Source organism: Eufriesea mexicana, unplaced genomic scaffold (assembly GCF_001483705.2).
Source record: "Eufriesea mexicana isolate 0111107269 unplaced genomic scaffold, ASM148370v2 scaffold657, whole genome shotgun sequence".
NCBI lineage: Eukaryota > Metazoa > Arthropoda > Insecta > Hymenoptera > Apidae > Eufriesea > Eufriesea mexicana.
Genome location: NW_016908821.1, coordinates 680,697 through 702,568, shown reverse-complemented (window position 1 = coordinate 702,568; position 21,872 = coordinate 680,697). Strand labels below are relative to the sequence as shown.

Here is a 21,872-nt window from a genome sequence, read left to right as displayed (position 1 = left end):
CAGGTGGGAATATGGCATCCGTTATTTATAGACCGTTACATTTACACTTGTACAATGTCTGATTAACACACTTAATAAGCATAAAGAGCATAGATAACACGAACATGTTTCACTGTAACTCGATCATTTGGAAATTCTTCGAAAGTTGGTCGCAACCGTTTTTCAGATCACTGAACTTCGCTGCTCGTTTTTGCGCGAACGGAGAAAGAACGCCCTGAATACGCTTTACCAACACTATGATTCATAAGATCGAGACCTTGTTCCCCTACCGAGGACATTCTGATTATTTTTCTAATTCTAAAATATATATTGTACATTAGTTACCTTTCATTTTCCTTCCTCTTTATTATTCCTCACGAAACAATAAATTTTGGTTAACTAAAACTAAATTTCAAATTCAATTATAAACATTTCATTTGAAATTGATTAGAATTGAATTATAAAATAAGCTTTGTTTAATTTTTATTTAAAAGAACATCAAGAAGCTTCTGTTGTACTTTTCAAGGCGGCTAACAATTGAATAGTTATCTTCTTTTTGTGTTGGTTCTTTGTTTCGAGGCCATTGACTTCGATATGTCGATCGTGTAATTAAACGAGATCGATTATCGATTATGCACATTGTACTGCATCGCCTACTGAAAAATATAGCAAATATTTTGCTTTACATTGATAGCGTAAAAAGGATTAAAAGATTGTAAAAATTAATATATTTTTCAGATAAAAAAGACCATAAAAATACATAATGAAATTTATTGCTGCTAGTTGTTTAAAATTCTATTATTTTATTAATTTTCACAAAACAGGACTTATAAGATTTATTTTCATGTATATCTTATATTTCTTTTAAGAAACGAACGTTCAACTTTTCGCGTAGTCTTTTCCTTGAAGTCGAGGTAACTGAACTTGTCTCGTATCGCTTCCGATCTCATCGATTCGAGTATCGATATCAATCGTTCTCAATCGTTGTCTTGAAATTGTCGAATATTACTAAAGGATATATACTAGGCAGTTCCTATACTCAATATTCCTATACTGTCCTTACATTTCATAATTACCTACCAAAAATTACTTCAAAGCGTCTGTATAAAACCATCGTAAATATATATAATCGTCTGTAACCTTCACAGCTCGTTCACAATTTTTGCAAGTTTCGAATATAGTCATAAATCCAAATATAAACATTCTATCGAGGTTTGATTACTGAAGATACCTAAAACTTACCACATATTCGATTGTCTGCAATGGTTTCGTTTGTTTCCGCAAGAATGCAGCGGAGGATAATAATTAGGACGAAAAAAATCGAGGTAGCAACCGAGGAGTCCTCGTAGAAACAACGGAACGAAGGAACGTGGCTGGACCGCGGACCGTCCCTGGGAGAGGACCGAGGGGCGAGGAAGGGATATGTACAAAGGAGGGATGTGATTGGCTGAGGCAGAGAGGAGAGGTTCTCGGCTGTCGCGAGGCGAGTTGATTCCGCGCCACTTCGTTTCCGACTCGTGTCCGCGTACGACGTGCCCCGAGGACTAACTCAGAACACATCCTTCGATTTTCTTTTGTCTGCTAAAGGTAAGCAATCTTTCCATTGCTTCTTATGAAATGTGAAACTTTATTTTCTAAACATACTGTGAAAGTCATGCCGACCAAAATGGAAAATTAAAATATTTTTTCACCGGTCAATGAGATATTTTTTTCTGTAATTGTTTGAATATTATTCACTTATATCGCCTTAAATATGGAGAATACCTATAAAGAAAATATATTGAATGAGAAATATTTGAGGATTCGGTAGCAAGTAAACAGTTACACAATGAACTGTCGCGACCGTTGGAGATCGGCACGACTTGTTCTCACAGTACTATTGTTTGAGTTCAGTAAAGCAATATAAAATTTTAACATAGTATGCCGCGTATTTAGGAAATAATGTATGATTCAGTCAATAATTGATTACCCAGTGGCAATACTACGTTATTCCTTATGTTATACCGGTTTTTAGGTTAGGCAAAGATCGATCAAATATACCAATCCGGTGTAACTAAATAGTTTATTTATGATGTAAAATGCGAAATAGTTTTTAGAACACAATTAACATGATTTCTGCTACCAATAAAATTAATAACTCAATTTTTTAAACATTAAAATACAAGAATCAAAAATACGAATCATTTCAATATTATGTTATATCATGGTATATTTCCAACGAATGAAATGGCGGATAATAATTCGCTTTACCATACAGAGCAAGTTGTATTACCCACATTCAATCTCTCAAAATAATTGCCCAATAATTAATGATACAATATTCAATAGGATAAGGAAAACGTATATAGTATATAATTTTTACGAATGAATGTATGCTAGGATAATACAAGATGGTGGCTTTTGTGTCGTGTGATTGTACATTTCAATGAAATCATTAATCTTCATTTTGTGAGAAATACCATATAATTTATAACTGAGTGTGTTAAATTTAGACTTGCTAAAAAAACACGAAATGGCTTCTCTTCTCGTGTTTCAAGGTTATGTATTATTTTACCCAAGAGAAATAAAAATCTATAGTTAAATTAAAATATGTATATTTAACAGTAAAATTTTATATATATAAATATCTGAATTACTCGAAATTAATTAATAGTTCAAAAAATGTAACAATTGTAAACTAAGTCTCAAAATTGATAATTTACTATCATTTTATCCGCATTACTATCGATTTTACTTCACAGGCTTCAATAATATTGTATTACATCTTGGTCTTCCTTTTTGACACAAAAAATATTCATTTCTAAAGGTTATTGGTATTAACTTTATATAAGAGAAAATTAATATGTTCAGTTTTAAATATTATCAATCATATAATTAACAAATTTAAAAAATATTTCAAAGTAGAACAAAGTTCTTAAATTCATATTTTTACTTGTCATTTATATATGAAAAATAAATGAAAAATAATTATGTAATTATATGTACAAATTAGTAAAATTATTGTTTAATGTATAATATTGATATCAACTCAATATGTATACATTTTTTAATTGATTCTTTATTAGTATAATAGATAGACAAGAATGAATCGATTGGAACGTTTTCAGAAAAGATTCGAGCACAACGCGATTTCGTTTCCGGTTAATCCTAATCGTTACGCAATTTTCCAACTCCCATCACCTTGATGAACGGTTTCAAATTCGATGATTTGAAAATGTATCGAATATGCAAATCGTAAGGTGCGTTGCATCGGATTTCCGTTGCGGGAATACTGTCAAAAGTAAATTGACAGATTACGGTCAGACCACAGTACAGTAAAACGAGTGGGTGCAGCATGATTACGTAAGGCCAGGGATGCCCAGTGCTTCTCAAATTCTTCATTCGGACAGCGTTTTTTCGAGTCTCCATTTTTAACAGGTTCGCAAGTAAAATATCATTTGTTCAATAAAAATGAAACGCTAAACAACAAGTACAAAAAACATTAATATCTTATGTTTCTTATCTTTTTGGTAATCTACTGAAATTAAATTTTTAACCTTTCTTGACAATAGATATTTTCACGTCCTTGCAATCAACCGGTAAAGTAGAATTTTTAATAAATTCGTAACACCCGTAGAGTGAGAGTTATCATGACTAATATGTCAGTGCATAACCTCAAATTTGGGAAGAAATTGGTCAGTATATTCATTTAGAATCTTAATTTAATATCGGCCACTTTGAAAGTTTGTAGTTTAAACTTTTTAGATCTTAAACCTCACAGAACCTTTATGGTAATCGCCATTACACCAAAGCAAATCTGCTTTCAACGAAGTCCAAGAGATGGCGACCGTTAAAAATTCGATATGATTCGGACCGTGCGAACTAGCTTATCGTCGGTCGAAAATCTATAGGGAGAAGATGGAGGTGTCTTATTAACAAAGAAAAGTGCATCGATGCGTTCCTTAGTCGGAGACTCGTTATGCCAGAGAAGACCGGAGATTCGTTTGAGCGGCGCGTGCATGCGTTACGGCGTTTGGTAATTCAAAACGGAAATTGATAGTTGGCGGTCTCCCGATCGGGGCTCTGCGTGCAAGGAACGCGTCGTTCACGTTCGTTTGCGTGCATACATGAACGTATGCATACAATTACAGAACCGGAATGCACGCCTGTCTGCCGACGTTTCTTTGATCGATTCCTCGCGACACACGTATACAAGCTGGTATATCTTATTCGATCGCGTGTTGAGTTTTTGAATAACCCCTAAGACGCTATAATTAGCGTAATTAACGTAGTAATTATTAATCGTAACAATTGTTTCATGGGTAAATGCAAATTTAAGCATTACAGATGCCTGTTTTACCAATCTTTTTAAAATGGCGTCATGGGGCAAATGTTCGTACTAATACAAACTGTAGATATAGGTTATAAAATATATTCGATACTTTTCGTTGTATTTTCATTACATTTTTCTTATTACAATAATTAGCTTATATATAATATTTTTATCGTAAATAACGGAAATACGGATTTTTATATTTTATTCTTAATCCCACTATAATTCTATGGTACAAAACTCAATTTGACTGAAAATGTATTATCGAGTAGTGCATTTCTCCTTTCCCGGATGTGGCCTGCACGTAGAACGATGCTGCTAACAGTATAGGTACAGTTAATCACGATCGACTATGTATAACAGAGTATCAATATCGATTCGCGTTATCTTCTTTTCTCACGTGTTGCACTCATGATATTTAACTCTTTTACTCGTTAATTTTACGGTGAATGAAAATTACGCTTTCCTTCATATAATCGGATAAGGGAAACCTTTCGCGATTACTATACTTAGATAAAAGGATATCAATGAAAATGTCTAGCGTAAATTTAGATTTAGCCGAATGACGTTGACTCGATAAATTTAGCCAGGTTTCCTTCAAGTATAATAGATATAATGATTTTCTATATTGTCTATTTAAAAAAAAAGTGCGATTTTATTTTTACTATAATGTCGTTCTCTAACATCTCGTCTTTAATAGAGTACTTTACATGAGTACTAAATACAGCGTACTTGCTTAACCAATGTCCACTATTAATCACAATAACCACTTCTTGGACTGCTTTCCAACGCTCATTTAGAGTGCAATTATTTTTGTTTAAAAGGTCTTTGAACTCTCTTGGAGACGCTTCCGGATCTCCTCGAGTTGATTTTAACGTTTCAGTTTGCATATTCATATTTTACGCCAGTGTATCCATTCTACTTTCTATTTGACTATGAAAAAGCTGCTTTTTATCATATTCGCTATTTTCTCATTTTTGCGTTTACTCATTTTTTTATATTATCCTTTCATCTTTCCAATTTTTATTTTTATAATTTTCTTAATAATTTCTTATCAAAACTTTTCCAATAATTTTTTTTATTTGAAGTTAGACATTTTTTTCAAATTTTTTTCAAATTTTATTTTTACTTTGTATGCATTTTTTCAAATTGTTTTTTAATTTTAGTTTTACTTCGTATGCATTTTTCGCGAGTAACTCGGATCGAAAATTGGCTTAGCTTATTATCGTTGATATCGGGAAATGAGTATCACAGAAGCACACAAGATACAAGGAGAAATTCACCATTATCGATTGACCTTGGTCTGTGTAAATATTTCAGTCACTTTCGCCACGATGTGTCTATTACACACAAATTTATGTACACTGCTTTAAAAGCACGTGCTATTACGATCTCGAAGGTTCTTACGTCGTTGGTTATACTGCATCCTAATAATTCATGTAGACTCGTTCTGTCTTTGGTTTGTCCTTGACATTAACCGTATACGCGCGTGCAAGTTTGTTTGAAAGTGTCATGGAATCTACGTTAGAATTAAAAATTTCTCGGGAACATCAAGATTTCGTGGAAGGGAATGACACTCGATGCCATGTTTTATAGAGTAGTATGCCACTTCTTGATTCCCATTACGTTATTTGAACCGCAGTTCACGTAGACGGTATTTGATACTTAATATTTTGATATTATATATTTTAATAATACATTTCCATTCAATACTCCTCTTTTTTTAAGTAAAGATGAATATTTTTATTTTTCTCAAATTTTATACCAAATATATTTATTTTCATTAAATTTTTTGCAGTGATTTTTATATGCTCCATCAAGTTGCAGTAATTTTGATTTCAATTAAATTAAACATTTGGAAGCTTATTTAGTGTTATGGCTATGGCTGATATTTAGGTAGAAACTAAAACTCGGTGTTCAGAGCACAATTGCTGTTAGAGTATGAGCATGCTAAGGGTTAAAATCTCGAGCCCAGTAATTGAGGCCAGCGATGAAGTTACTCGAGTTTAAAAATACGAATTGGCTAACTCTTGTTGTCAGTAACAATTGGTTTGCTCGTCATCTCCTTTTAGATATTTAGTTCGAGCTTGAGATATTTAATACACGCATCGATGTTTATTAATACTTTCTTAAGGGAAACGATTAAGCAACATTTTGAAATTTAATTAACTTGCACTTTAAGATTAAAGTAAAAGAAAGATACTAAAGAATATTTTAGTGCGTTAAAATCAAAGAATATTAAATTTGTTGAAGTTTTTGTCACATAAGATAAAACATACTTAAATAGAAAATAAAAATTTGTAAAGTTTCAAAATTTACCGACATGTACAGTTTGAATTATCCCGCACGCTAAACTTGCGGCAAAGTAGCCTCCAGCTGTTACCGACAGGTTGCGACACTAGTCAATGCGGTTTCGATAATTGTAATCAATACATCGGTAAAGATGATTAAAACAGAAAGGGGTAATAATAAATAATGATATATTTTAAAAAATACTCGTAAGTATAATGTCCTTATTCGTGTGGTTGAACAAAATGAATTACACCTTAACAATTAACTTATTATACATATCATTCTCGTTCTCACATGATGCACGTTGTAGGTAATTTATCTTCATAAAACATGAAACCGGACACTGTCTAATCGCAGGAATGAACCGCTAAAAATTTGCGAGGGCGGCGCTTAAGTCGTCATTTTAATGATATTGACATGCGTAGCAGTTGAGATGCACTTGAGAATATAATTTTTTAATTAATGTGAAAGAAAAGGTATCGAATATAAAAACTTACAATTATGGAGATAGTTATAAGTTAAACAAGGTATCATAGACTGTTACGAGCTTCTTTTTAAATTGAGGATTCAATTGGCTAATGTGAAATTTTGTAGTTCGAAAGTGTAAGATATGCGATAATTTCCCGGATGCACAGTCGATTATTACGGATGTGGCAAATAGATCTCGTTGGAATTCGCATAATTCGACGCGATTCCTTATGTGAATTAACGAAGTCGACGAGAAACGACCGGCATCCGGCGAATCGTGCGTCTTGTTCATTTATTTTCTTATCTCTTACAATGATCTCTTAACGAATACCTCTCATTCTACTTGAACTATTTTTTGTACCTTCGTAGAAATTGACTACTCAGTGACGCAGATTCTACTTTTCTTACAATTCAATTAAAAATTAAGGATTTGTATGCGATGGAATTCGCGATTAAGGTTATGTTTATATTCGGATAAAATGCTTTTTAAGTTGTATGAAGAAAGGTATGTACAGGATAGCCCTAACCTTTCCCTTTAATCACTGATCTATTTATTTTTAAATTATTGAATATCATTTTTTTTTTTTTCTAAAATTAATTTTCAAAATTAATTTTTTTAGAGTTAAGACGTTCACAAGATTTCAACTTTATAAAGTAATAAAATAAGTATTATTTTTACCGCTTTTTAAATTATTGAGCACTATTTTTAAACATTTTTTTTTTCTTTTTATTCGAAATTAATTATCTATCGATTATTCAAAAGTGATTAAATATGGCTAAACGTGACATACGTAAAAAATTGCTTAGTGTAGTGTAGGTGAAAAAGATACAAATAATGGGTAATTGAAATTACGCAACACTCGTCGACAAAATATCTTCTACAAATATTTGATGCGAATCAGAGCCTGTTATAGCTCAGTTGGCGATGTTATTTATAAAACCACATTTCCTTTAAATGGACCTTTTATTTACTTTCTGCTGGAAGTCTGCTACGCAATTCTCATTTTTAATGTGCAATTACTCATTGTCAGGCTCATAATCGTGACGAGTAACAGTCCTCAGAGTTGCGACTCGAATCATTTTTCGCAGAATCATTATTTCAATTTCCGTTTTTCATTACTCATAATTAATAAAAGAAAATGAGGTGATCACTTTTAATGTGTTATAAATATTTAATTTACTTCTTCTTTTTCTTTCTTTTTAATCATTTTTATAAAAGGAATACAATCCTTATAATAATATTCTTAACTTATTGAGAGTAAAATTTATTGAATGATGTAACATGCAGTTTTATTGTTAGAACTTTATGAAATGAAATTTGTAACACTTTGTATGTATTGTAAGCAAGATATTTTCTGCTCCACAGAAAACAGATAAAAGGAAAAGGAATATTACATCATTAGACTTTTATGTAACAAGAACGTAGATCCATTATTTCTAACTGCCATATCTGGCATTGCAGTACTCGCTTTTCACCATATTTGGTATAACAAAACAAAGCCAGATAACACTTTTTAACATAGTCTAAGAATCATCTTAAAGCCTGTGATAATAGCAGAATCAACACTATGCTCTAATTAATAGCCATGAAGAGATTTTCTTTTTATTCGTAGTTACTAATAATATTCTAGTTATTCTAATTATTATAATAAAAACTGAGTAAAAGAAAAAATAAAAGTTGATCACTGAAATAAAAATTGCTCGAATATCTTCTGCTGCATGTTTGAGTCTAAAGACATAAATCTATCAATTGATAACGCAATGAAACTCAAATAGAATCAAAATTTGGATACTGACTGTTCGTTGTTTCTTTAATTGCACACTGATATCGCATATTTGTTTCTCTGAATGTAATTACCTCGAATAATCATTTAAACTCGACACGATAATGGCTGCTTTATTTGTGCTAGAGTTTCGCATATTTTGCGATTTCCATGGAACACGTCTGGTGGAACTGTATATCGTGACAGTAACGTGGAATTCTCCTCGTTCATAGATCAACAAAGCGTTTTACCTGGGGCCTGGAGAAAGTGGTATAACTGTCGGTAGAAGCTGACAGTGATTCTCAATTTCTGTTACTTAAATTTAATCCTGCTCATACGTACACTACATGATCCCTCATTTGCCAAATTCCACAAAGCAAAAGTTGAAATTTATTTTAAATATAATATATTAAGTATCAACCAAGTGCTTTGGCATTAAAATTTGAAGAAATTTAAAAAGTGAAGTTAATCAGTTTGGTCTGTGCACTTGAAAAATATATAAAGATTTTATCAAATTAATTTAGACAATTGTGTAATGTATATCAAAGTTATCTGTATTAAATATATTTATCTTAATATGTAGGATAAATCTTAGATTAAAATCTTACATTGAACCTTATCTTTGATACATGTTATATTACAGATCTGCTAAAGAATTATCTGTTAAAATATTACTTATTTATAAGTTCTAAATTATAAGTTAAATTAAGTTATAAATTAATAAGTGCAATTCATAGCAATCAAAATATAGTATATACTTTACATTGAAATAATATAATACTTTCAATCATTTTTGCAAGTGTCCTTAAGTCTATATTGAATTGTCCAAAAACAATCTTTGAAAAAATTGTTTTTTCCGCACTTATAAGCTTCTATCACAAAAAAATCTTCTATTGTCAATTTTAAAATAAGCAAATTTCATATCACAGGAAATACTTTTGTTTTACCGCTTTTGCATTTTGCTTTTTATTCGATACCTAACGGAGGTCGATAGCGATTTTGCGATTTGACGATTGCATAGATCTCGATCGTCTGGAAACACTTGAGTCGAATTTGTATTCTGTACGTATACAAGGCACAAATAATGCGTCCACATAACAGGAAGTTGCAACGACGTTTTTCGAGTACCCTGTCTACAGTGCATGATTTTCAGAATATAAGTTGCACAATCCGGTCTTTTTCAACACAATCCTGAAATTTCATAATTAATTTATAAATCGTTTGTATCATTTTTTCCTTAAAAAGTTATTTTTTAGTAACTCTCCGTTGAAAATATTATTTTGTATCTATCCGTGTAACTACCATATTCATTAAATTCTGTTTGATTTATCTGCTAGAATCGAAGAATCTTTCGAACTAATTTTTGCACAGAGAACATAAATTGCGATAAGTTTGTTTCTTATCGAACCTTTTAAGGAGAAACTTTTATCAACAATGCCTGCTACAAGATTTTGATCTTTACACTTTATCTTGTTGATGTGTGGGGACGAAAGTAAATTTATAACTTCAGGATTTTTTATACCACATATCTGTTACAGGTTTCTCATTTTTGTAAAATATCTTTTATTCTTATCTTTTAGGATTTTTGCAATTTTTGCAATCTTTCATTTATTTTCTTTTGAGTCTAAAGGATTTTATCAATTTCTTTTTAAATTAAACATTTTTTTAAGGATATTTAATTATGAATATAATTGGCGTGATTTTTCTTCTTATTGATGCTATTATTTTCTTAAATTAATCAAAATCATAACTTTTTTGTAACTTCAGCAAAAAATAGTATATTTTTTAGTATATCATAAGATAAGAAAGATTGAAAATCAACAAAAATATATAATCAGCTTGAGGAAAAAACCAAAAGTTGTACTATCTCGAGATGATCGTCGATTGTTATTAGGCTGACCATAATTTTGAAATAAGGAGGAGGAAAGGAACAATAAATACGTCGAATAGTCCGCCTTATCTGGTCTCGATAATGAAATATAGCATTAAGATTATTTTATTTAGCTAAGACGCTCTTGAAGCTTAAATCAGATCATAATTGCTTTTTGTACCGCTATCCTTTCTGATTCACTTGAACCTTGGAGATATGCTTGAATTGTGTCACGTTACACATGATAAAATACATCGAAATTTCATTTAGAACTGGACTTAATATCTCAATTACGTAACTCAAGATTTGCAATATAACTTGAGAATTGATTAAAGGATAAAACTTCTGATAGAACGTAACATTTAAATTACTCTTTTACCAAAAAGATAATTTGAGATCAAGAGAAAGTTTAATTCTCTAAAATTTTATATTAATATTTTTATTTTATATCATTATATTTTGTATTAATATTTTTTCAACATCCAGTCTTTTATGTAATATCCAACAAAGCCTTTGACACTTCAAAAATAGTTAGTGCACTGGTAAAATTATTTTATATATCATTTGAACCATCATTTTCTTTTTTCTTTTTTTCTTTTTAAGAATAAATTTTTATCAGTACATTATGTTATTATTTATTGATTACTGACATTTACAACCCACATGAATTATTATTAAATTCTTCATAACGATGCAAAACATTCAGTAACAGTCACGGAATTACAAAAGGGTTAGTCGATGCTTAATTGATGCTCTTGTCAGTAAATTGATCAAAGAGATTTGTTGAGATGATTACGGGTTCCCTCGGTAAAGAAACAAAAAAGAAAAGAGCACAAAATTGCGTGTACCCCAAGGCGAAAATGCAAGTGGCCACAAGTCAGCCAACAAGTTGAAACAATGAAAACAAAGTGTCCGCGTTTACCCTGGGCCGCATGTTGTTTCTACTTGCACCCTCAGTCGCTCTTTCATCCACGCTGAGGCTTTTCAGGCTAACGTAAAAAAACGTCGAAGAGGCAGCTAAGAGACGAATCGCTACTTTCTATTTCCACCGCGTTTGATTCCAAAACTATGATCCTAAATTGCATCTTCAATTTCAGGAAGCGAGATATGTTCGTCGTGATACTGAAAAGTAATTGGAAATTAATTGAGTTCAGAACAGTAGAATATTTTTCATGCTAAATGTAAAATCAGAAATGAAACAAAAGAAGATTACTCTGCCTTAACTTTTATTTTTTAATTTTTATTCTTTCCTGTTTTATTTATACATTACTTTTTTATACTCACTCTTTATTAACTTCTCTCATACTTCATCTTTTTACATTAAAATTTAAGAAATAAATTAACATTTTTGAGATACAAATTTTTGCCTGATATAAATAAAATTTATCTAAAAATATCTAGGTACTCAAACCGTCACAAATATTTCTCCAATGCGATAGGGAAAAATATTTTTATTACCCACGATCCATCATCAAGTCCTTAGGAGATTAGTAACGCAGTTTAATATACTATAATATAATTGCAAGATATAAGAATCATGAACGTGATCATGATTTAGACTAGAAGAGCTTATAGCATTTATTATACATGTTCATAGTAATGAATGCGCTTTTTAACCTGCTTCCATTCACAGCTTATAGTCATAGAGTATGCGCGCATGCATGTACCAAACTAACACAGGTGAATGAAGAAAACGACACCTTACGATCGTTTACACTTGTAGGATAATCATGCACTGACCAGTCGGTAATCTGTATCCTCCATCCTATAAAATTGCGTATTTGTACAGAATCGTAGCACGCAATGGGAGATCATGCACCTTGACTCGATTCTCGTCTCCTAGCGGTCCCCTTGTAGCGGTAGTTTATTTGCTGTTAGCTGGCTTCGATCACGTTCAAACAGCCTTTGCAATGGGAACGATATTGTACCAGGGGATTGAGATATATTTGAGGGTTATTATTTAATCTGAAAGAGAGTTTTAGAGCGTGAGAAATGAATAAAAGAGGTAGGTATTAAATCAAGAAATTTTAGTGGTTTATTATAGAATTAGAAAAAGGAATTTTGAGATTATTATATTCAATTATATAATTATCCAAAATTTTGTTGATATAAGAAATTAAAATTCTTTAATGCAAAATAAAATACTAAGTTATATAAGTGTATATAAAAAGCAAATACATACTGCACTTAAAAATCGTGATTAAAGGTCAGTATGCTTCTGTGTTGAAATCGTGTTGATCAGAAACGAGTTACCCTTTCGCTGTTATATACAGCTTGTAACAGCAATTTCACCAATCCCTGTACAGCAAGCATGGGTGAGTTTTCACTCATACGTAATCTGTAGTTGACTTTTACCAAGTAGCTTCAACGTAAAACCATTTATTAGGATCTCTTATTGGTTCTCGTGCCCTCTTCATCGCAATCCTTGTATATATATATAATATATTTGTCCGAAGTAATTTGAATTTCATACCTAAAACAAAAGACAAACATTAAATTCTACAGAATGAAATCTCGTCTGATGTTTAAAATATGTGTGTATGGGAATTTGGATTTTCCGTTATTTACCTTGTACAATGCATTCGAAACATGTGAGTACAATGAGTACTGTTTTCCTCGTAATCGTTGATTATAATAGCAATTTTTGATTTCCGCTATATCTGCATATCGATATGTTCCATATTCTAAAATAATAAATGTCATTTTTTAACAAAAAGATATTTGAAATTCTTAAAAATAATTTATATATTTAAATTACATTATGCAACAATTGAAATATTTATCGAAGTTAGGTTGAACTTCAATTACATTGTCGATATATAAAAATCGAACTGTTGCGAGAGATCGATATACGACGTAAATTGATTAGTAAACATGGCCAAAAGTCGTTCCTTTCTTTATTCGCTTCCGAATCATCTCGCTGATTTCGAATGGCCCAATCTCGATCCAGAATTTCTCGATACACCGGTTCTCCGCCGTTTCCCGATCTCCGCGAAAAATTTAGAAAGTTGCATTCTGTGGAGTTAGCTCGTTGTAGACAAATCTTGAAACGGTGTTTCGGGACATGAAGAAAATAGACAAGTCGATAGAATTGATATTATCCACAAGACACATTATCTCGTCACGCTTAATAACAGTATTTATTCGAGAAATTACCGCCCTTATGCACTATTGTCTCTTCATAACATACTTAGGTTAAAACGCATCAAGCGTTATATGAAATGTCATACCTTTCGAACAAGACCAAAAACTACGATGATTCAATCACACTCTACCTTTGGGATACGTTCTTTACATGCATTTACATTTGTGTATGCGAATGAGTATGTTCGTATGCGTGATTTTCCATACGTAACACGGAGGCTGCTGACTGCTGTAGGTGTAGGTGCGTGCTATCGACCGGGTATCCTTCTGTGCTGGACGCCAGTGTGCCCCACCCTGAAGTGAGTCGCAGGCAACCGAGAGAGCGATATATCGCGAGAAAGACAAGGACAAGTAACACCACGAATGGTAGAGAAGAGAAAGACGAACGATAGCAACCGGGGAGAAGCGAGAGATGCACCGAGCGAGAACAAAAGGGACAGGGGAACAGCGTGGAACCGGGAAAAAACAGAGATGGCTTTAGAAGAGGAAAATAAGAGTGGAACCAAGCGGATCCGATGGAAAAAAGCGAGAAAAAGAGTAAGAATGAATGAGAGAGAGAAAGAGCGTGAATTCGCGAAAAGGGGGGAAAGTCATAAGGGAAAACAAGGAGCAAAGTAATGACAGAGTGACAGGAATAAAAAGAGAGGCAAACGGAGATTCGTGCGGATACAGAAAGAAAGAGATGGAGTCTCGTGGAGGGAGAGAGAACGATAATGTGGAAAGGAAGGATAGAGCAATCGAGGGAGAGGGAGGCGACGAGAGAGGCAAATAGAGAGGGAGCAAGACAGAGAGAGATCACGGCACGCAGAAATGCCTCCTGCTTAGTGATAGCGTAGAGACTGTAGTGTTCACATCACACGCGATACACCGAAAATTTTTCGCACGTTCAACACGCGTCGGAGAAGAACCATCCGATTTCGCGACACGATAATTAGTTACGTTACAAAGCACACACACTTTCGTGTATACATTGCATCTATACATAAAAGAGTCCGAGCTCCTCGACCATTTAGACAAACGTTCACATAACACGTACGAACAGGAAAACGCAGGACAGACCGTTCGAAGGACATGCAAAATAAAATAGCAATAAGAAGAGTATCTCTCGTGTGAAACGCTATTTGCCTTCGGGTGGAACGATCACGTTCATTCTAACGTCTGCGACCACTTCTTGGGGGGTGCTTTTTTTTGCAAGGATACTTTTCACCGACACGCGCACCCTGATCGTTCAGATTCTCTTTCCTTCTTTTGAGACGGTGAGTAAGAGACTATACATTAATTGCACTGGCTGACCTTTTGAACGATTTCGATTTTATTATTTACTTTCACTTTGTTTTAACTTCGGTGTTTCTTGGCGCGTCTTTTTCGTGATTTCATTTTTAAAAAGATCTCAACCGGAAATGAGAAAATTTCCTCACATTGCGTACTGAATATCGATTGACGACCGTCAGAATTCCCTGGGACACGCAATCCGCTTTCATTTTCACACGTGACCAGGAAAGACTGTAATAATAGTGTATGATGCATTGATCGCGATTGCCAGTCGCTAACGGCGCCCTTTCGACGGTTTCTTGTTCCTACCGGTTTTTGAATATTGCTTATCTACCATAATTGATTTTATTCCTGAAACGGATACAGATCAATGATCGTGCCGAATATCGGCCAAGATCATATCGCGTCAATCGCGAATAATCAATTTTCCAATCGACTATAGCTCGACGTATATACATACGATTCTGTCAGCGCCTTCCGTACTACGCTAGTCAGCCAGTGCGACCGGAACTACACCGTTCGAGAACAGTTAGAGAATTTATATATACACCGGTTTGAATCGATAAAAGTAACAAAATATATCACGTCGAGTAAAATAATCATAACTAAATTGGGAAAGAGATCAGCTATCGACCATTTTGACAATTATTCGGCAGTCCTTCGGGAGAGGTAAAATATACCAACGAAAATCGCGTGTTAGAGAGCAACGACCAGGAAGATACACGACCAGACGACCTTTGACACTCTGCCAGGGGTGACTACCCTCATCGACGCAACTCCAAGGACAACCGGAAGTGCTTCGAAATACATACGGTGTACCGACTGTAGCGTGTTCCGTGTCGGGAGCACGCGTTCATTTTCCGTCCATCTTGCCTCATCGAGGAAGTGTGCCGACACCCATCCCCCCTTACTTCCCCGTGAACTTCCGGTTTTGAAGATCCTTCTCGACGACGTTAGTGAAGGGGAACGCGGTGAAGAGGTGAAGTTCGATTATTGAGAGGTGAACACGCGACGTTTACCGCTCTCTGTCAGTTTCTCGCTCGCTGTCTCTCTCGCCTGGGCGTCGTCATCGTTGTCGTTGTCGTCGTCGTCATGGGTGGATGTACCTCGAGGGGTACCACGTCGAGCGACGAGTACGTATCCGTCGACACATAACGCGTGTAAAATATTGTTCGTGCCGTTACAGGTACGTTGTTCGTGCCGCTTTCATTTTTTTGTGAGAAAATGTACATGGTGAACGGGTGAGGCGTGAGAATGTGTGCATCGGTTAGGGGTAGTCGGTGACGTCACTTAGCTTGGTGCCCGCCCAGTGACGTAGGAGCACGTCAGATCAGGCATTCATGGAATTCGTAATTGATGCATCGAGAAATCGTGAAATGAATCATTTCAAATATCGCGGTTATTATATATAATACCACGAGAATAGCGGTATACATCAAGGAAGTATTTATAGTAAATTATATTTTTTTAATTTGTCTATTTTATTGTATTATTATAAACATAAGTTATACTTTTTGTTTTTAGGAGATTTTTTGACAAAATTGATAAAATGAGATATATCTACTGGATGGTATGACGAAGTAAAAATTTTACGAAGAATAACAAATCTAAGTTAGAAAGTAAAATGTTATTCATCGTGCTTGCTGTGAAATTTAGAAAAAATTGTTATCCACGTCTGTTGGTATAGATAAAATTTATTATGGCAGATGAATCATTTGGAACTTGATCTTAACTATTTATCAGCAAACCATCACTCGATCGTTAAACTTCGCTTACAAGTTACTCAGAACTTCATTATCCTCCAAGTTTCCCACACTTTGGGTATCGAACCATTAGCAGAGTTCATGTGTCCTCTGAAGTTTGACGTGCAGGCCAGAGATCCCTCCTAACTGAAACTTTTAGTATCTATTATCTTAGAGAGCAGTGAAGTCGAAATTAATTAGGAACTGCTTTTCTATTTGGCTGATCGGATTTATTTCCTTGATCAAAAGATATGGATCAAATACAAAGCTAGTTTCATTTATTTAATATTCTGTTATTATATTACTCATATATTACTAGGCATTCTATTGTTGGCCAGTGAACCATTAAATTGGAAATCTCCCTTTTTTATTCCATTTTATTGGCTTAATACCAAGTGTGTTATTTGAATGTTCTCTTAAGTTCCTTATAAAGGAGCTTGGTCGAGTGTATAGCTGGCTTTTATAGTGGATAGGGACTATACCCCTATTGGTTCACACAAAAGGGTTAACCCACAACCCTTACGCAGAGGCGTGGATAGGAAACAGGTCGACTGAAAAATTTTATTTGCATTTCGCACGATATATCAGCCTATGTTCACTTTACCTCCCTTGTTACCATTGTTACCCTTTTAAAATGAAATATGGTCATGGGAAAATTTGTTCCTTATTTTCCACAATTTTTTCTTTTTTTTTTATTTTGAGTTAGAAGGTAGAATTGGTAAATTATTTAGTAATAATATATTTTAATATTCAATTAACTATTTTTTTTTGTGTCTTGTGAGAAAATTTCTTTAGAATAAAAGGCATTTTTCAAATTTTTTATATAAATATAAGAAATCTTGTTTCGGTTTCATAATGTTGAATTAAATTTAAGTGAAAATATCTTCGCGTAATTAATTAAAAATATCTGTCAGATTACAGTATGATGAATTAACGAGATGATTATCGCTCGTTGTCGTTTATTCTATATATGAGATATAAAAGAAAAAAGACTGATAATTACAATTAATGGTATTACGAGTAAAGATATCTGAAAATCTAAAGACGCAAGTCACTTCCAGTATCACATGACAGCCGGTGAAAAACTTGTCAAATAAACGTGTATACAGGATATTAAAAAAGTTGTTTCAAGCATGTACCTATTAATTATAATTAATTGAAGTAGACGTAATCAACGTAGATCTTATTCTAAGTTTTTAACTATCTCAAAATATTTATATCCTTATTCCATACTGACATAACAAATACAAGAATTGCATATCTATATTACCTACTTACTTACATAATTCTTATTTATACAATTAATTTATTTACATAACACTATATTTGCAAACACTGTACAAAAGTTATTTTTATTCGTTAGCCCTGTACGCCATTCCAATTCGACTCTCACGAAACAATTTTTAATAAAAGCTTTGCTCCACCATAACATCTTCTATGTCGTGAATTCTTCTTTGAGAAAAAAGATCTCGCGTCTCAAAATTTGTTTTCACGTAGCAGTGAGAATACAACAGAGAAAGGGAGGCTTTCGAGACGCTATGAGATTGTGTTATCCTGATCCTGCTCGACGTCGAGTGACATCGTTGCGATTAGCGCCTGCCTGACTTCTTCTTCGTCTTGGTCGTCGTCATCGGTCCTCGTTGGCGGATCCACTGTTTTATATAAGAGAAACAAAGGATCGACCGTTAACTCTTCGTGTCACTTATAAAGAGACGCATAACCCGGGGCGATAATCGAGGCATTAATCGAAGCATAATCGGCACATAATCGTCGACAATGGGCGTATGCACGTCGCTGAGCATATGTGAGTCGGACGAAACGAACGTCGAGGTCGTCGTCAAGTACGTATAGCTCTGGCACACGCAGTGTTTCAACTCTGGCTGAAAGGCAACGATTATCCCACCGAATCTGTAATCTCGCTCGAACTTGCTGTATTTTGTGTTTGGACGAGGGGATGGGGTCGAAATGGAAAGCATTTTTGGTTCTTCTACAAATGGCAAAGTCTTTCGTTTTAAAAGATTGTAAGAAAATAAGGGAAAGATTCGAGATAGGAAATGTTGGGCATTATTAAAGATTAAGTGACAAGAGGAAAAAAGTGCATTAGTGGCAGTAAGGGTTACATTTGGGATAGGTTCCTCCATTTTGTTGTTTCACAAAATGGAGGAAAAGCCATTCGAGTTGGTAAATATTAAAAATCGTACTGTACCGTAAAAGAAAGGTAGAAGATATGAAGATAAGGTGCAATTAAGTATCATGAATTTCACGAATTAAATGTAGAAATTAGCAATTTGCTTTAAAGTCTATACATATTTAAATGCTATTAACATAGTTGATAATCAATTTCTTGTTTGTTGTTTAAAAATTTTTTATCGTAATGCAAGAAAGAAGAATCGTTGCAAACAATCAGATCATAAAATATATCCGAGATGAAATTTAGCATTAACATTGCACGTAAAATGCTGTTATAACCAAGGAAAGTTCGAGCGAAACACTATTATATGTATCGTTTTAAACAGTGCACCAACGACGAGCCACGCCTATGTCACAAATTGTGTAATATATTTTGCTCAAAATAATTAATTAGAGAAATTTTATATTCCTATAAGTTTGGCGATATTTTCCAATAGTTACTTTATCACAATTTGGGGGAAATATTTAATCATTTTGAGCAACATATTTGGCACTTTGCAAAAAAGATCGGCACCGATAAAAAAAATGTATTTCATTACTATATTGCAATAACTCCTTGTAGCTTTATGTTACACCGTTGTATCATTATATGAATTTCTTTAATGAAGTATATGCAGGTTTCCTTAGTGCTGCAATCTATAAAAGTTATTTAATAGAAACAGAAATTTAATTGCTACTACATTATTGAAATTAAATGTAAAATGTATAACTACATACCGTCATTATTACTGTGGGCTACTTTTAGTTATTTCTTGCAGCTGTAAAGTACTCCTAGTTCTCTTGATCAGATTTTCTAATTTCTACAAAGAAAATAACTTACATTATATTTTATTTAATTTCAGTCTTATTCGAATTAACAAAAATCTACATAAATTGTATAATATATATAAAACCTGTAGTTAAGTATCTTTACTTCGAGTGCCGAAAAATCCAGTAAATCAAATTTCATGTATCTAATAACAAACAATGTCTATTCGTGGTATACCTCTTGAACTATGCCACATGTTACTTCTTGTTGCCACCTTCACACCGAATATCAGCCCCACGTTTCGACCACGCGTGCTATTAACTACCTCTGTCGGATTTAAACAGAGGTAACGATGAATTTTCTTCTTTATCATTTTCTCAACTAGCAAATCGTTATTTACAACGCAAGGATTCGTCTGATTTCTAACAATTTTTGTATATATTTTTATTAGATGTTACACGTTTGATAATAATTACGAAGTTGGTAGTTAATTAGGGTTATAATATTTATTATATGGAGCGTATAGGAAATTTATTGAAGCATCACCATAGTGGGCGAGATTGTTTTGTGATCATAGTTATGAAAGGGTTATAAAAGTTGAATAATACGGAGGGTGATATTACGTAAAAGTTACATGTACAGAGCGTCTCGAAGGAAAGTTACCAATAATGGTATAATGTCTTCAGGATAGGTAATACTAATATTTTAATAGATTCCATATTCATGAAACAAATATTTTCTTTGAATTGTTTTTAATTTTACGTACAATATTTAGATAATATTACGAAAGCTTTTAACAGTGATAAAACATGAAAGTACATTTCTTGACAGAAAAATAAACAATAAACAAACTCTTATTGTTTACTTAAAAATCTACTTAAAAAAGAAGGAAATTATTTATATATCTTAATTAAAAAAAAATAGAAATTAAATTCTATTCACCATGATTAATTCACCACGATATTTAATATTTCGCACTGCTATCCTGTTGCTTATCACCAATTTTAAGAAGCCTTGAATTTGTTTTATGATATTTACATACAAAAGTGACTGTTCAGCCTATTTCGATATAAAGCAGTAAAACATAAGTCTATATGAAGAACTTTGTATTTTGCTTGGGAACGAATATATCGAAAACAGACATTACGTTGATACTTTCACCGATTTTTTAAAATCTTGAATTATTTTCAATCGTGATAACGGACAATTATTTTTCTACTATCAAGGATGATCTAGGTACAACTAATACGTGCAAACAAGCATATAATTTTCGTGATAAGGCATACTGATAAAGGATTAAGCAAGACGGTTGGTTTATTTACACTGTGATCGATTCCCAATCTATTACCAGAGTAAAAATCATCATGTATTAAACTGCAAAGGAAAAGATGCTAATTTTTCAGTTTTTATTAATTTATTTAATATTCTTTTATCTTATGCCACATACGGTTAATTAAAAAATGTAAAAGTCTTTATAATTTCATTGTACTGTTTTTCATTTCTTATTCATAATTTCTGAACTTAAAATTCTTGTTTTACATTATTTTTCATGTTACATTTCTCCTGTGTAATATTTAATTTATAATACTATGGTATTTTTTATAGCAAGAAAAACAGCAACATGGTTGACCAAGCAGTTTTGGACAAACTGGAAGCTGGCTTCTCTAAATTGGCTGCCTCTGACAGCAAATCCCTGCTAAAGAAGTATCTGACCAAGGAGGTCTTCGATCAACTGAAAACAAAGAAGACCTCTTTTGGCTCCAGCCTTCTTGATGTGATTCAGTCAGGCGTGGAGAATTTGGACTCTGGAGTCGGTATCTATGCTCCCGACGCTGAGTCTTACACAGTTTTTGCTGACCTCTTCGACCCAATCATCGAGGATTATCATGGTGGCTTCAAGAAAAGTGACAAGCATCCACCAAAGGACTTTGGAGACGTTGACTCCCTTGGCAACCTTGACCCAGCTGTTAGTATTGAATTTTGCAAATATATTTATTTATTCCTTTTAAAAATTATAATTGTCTACAATAGGAAACTTCATTCTCGTGCATTTTGCAAATATACATGTTCAAAGTATTAATTAACTCTTTCC

General features: G+C 33.2%; 1 protein-coding gene across 2 annotated transcripts in view; it reads left to right on the top strand.

Annotated features, from left to right (window-relative positions):
- The first annotated feature begins 1,450 nt into the window (after positions 1-1,450).
- The window catches only part of Argk1 (Arginine kinase 1), a 22,456-nt gene continuing 2,034 nt past the window's right edge, over positions 1,451-21,872 (top strand). Inside the window, exons 1-2 of one of the 2 annotated variants that reach the window (XM_017898376.1) lie at positions 1,451-1,566; positions 21,386-21,746. In XM_017898376.1, the coding sequence (XP_017753865.1) occupies positions 21,402-21,746 (345 nt within the window). In that variant the 5' untranslated portion in view covers positions 1,451-1,566; positions 21,386-21,401. Of the gene's footprint in view, positions 1,567-21,385; positions 21,747-21,872 lie in introns of those variants that run through there. The other variant, XM_017898377.1, reaches the window with a different exon arrangement.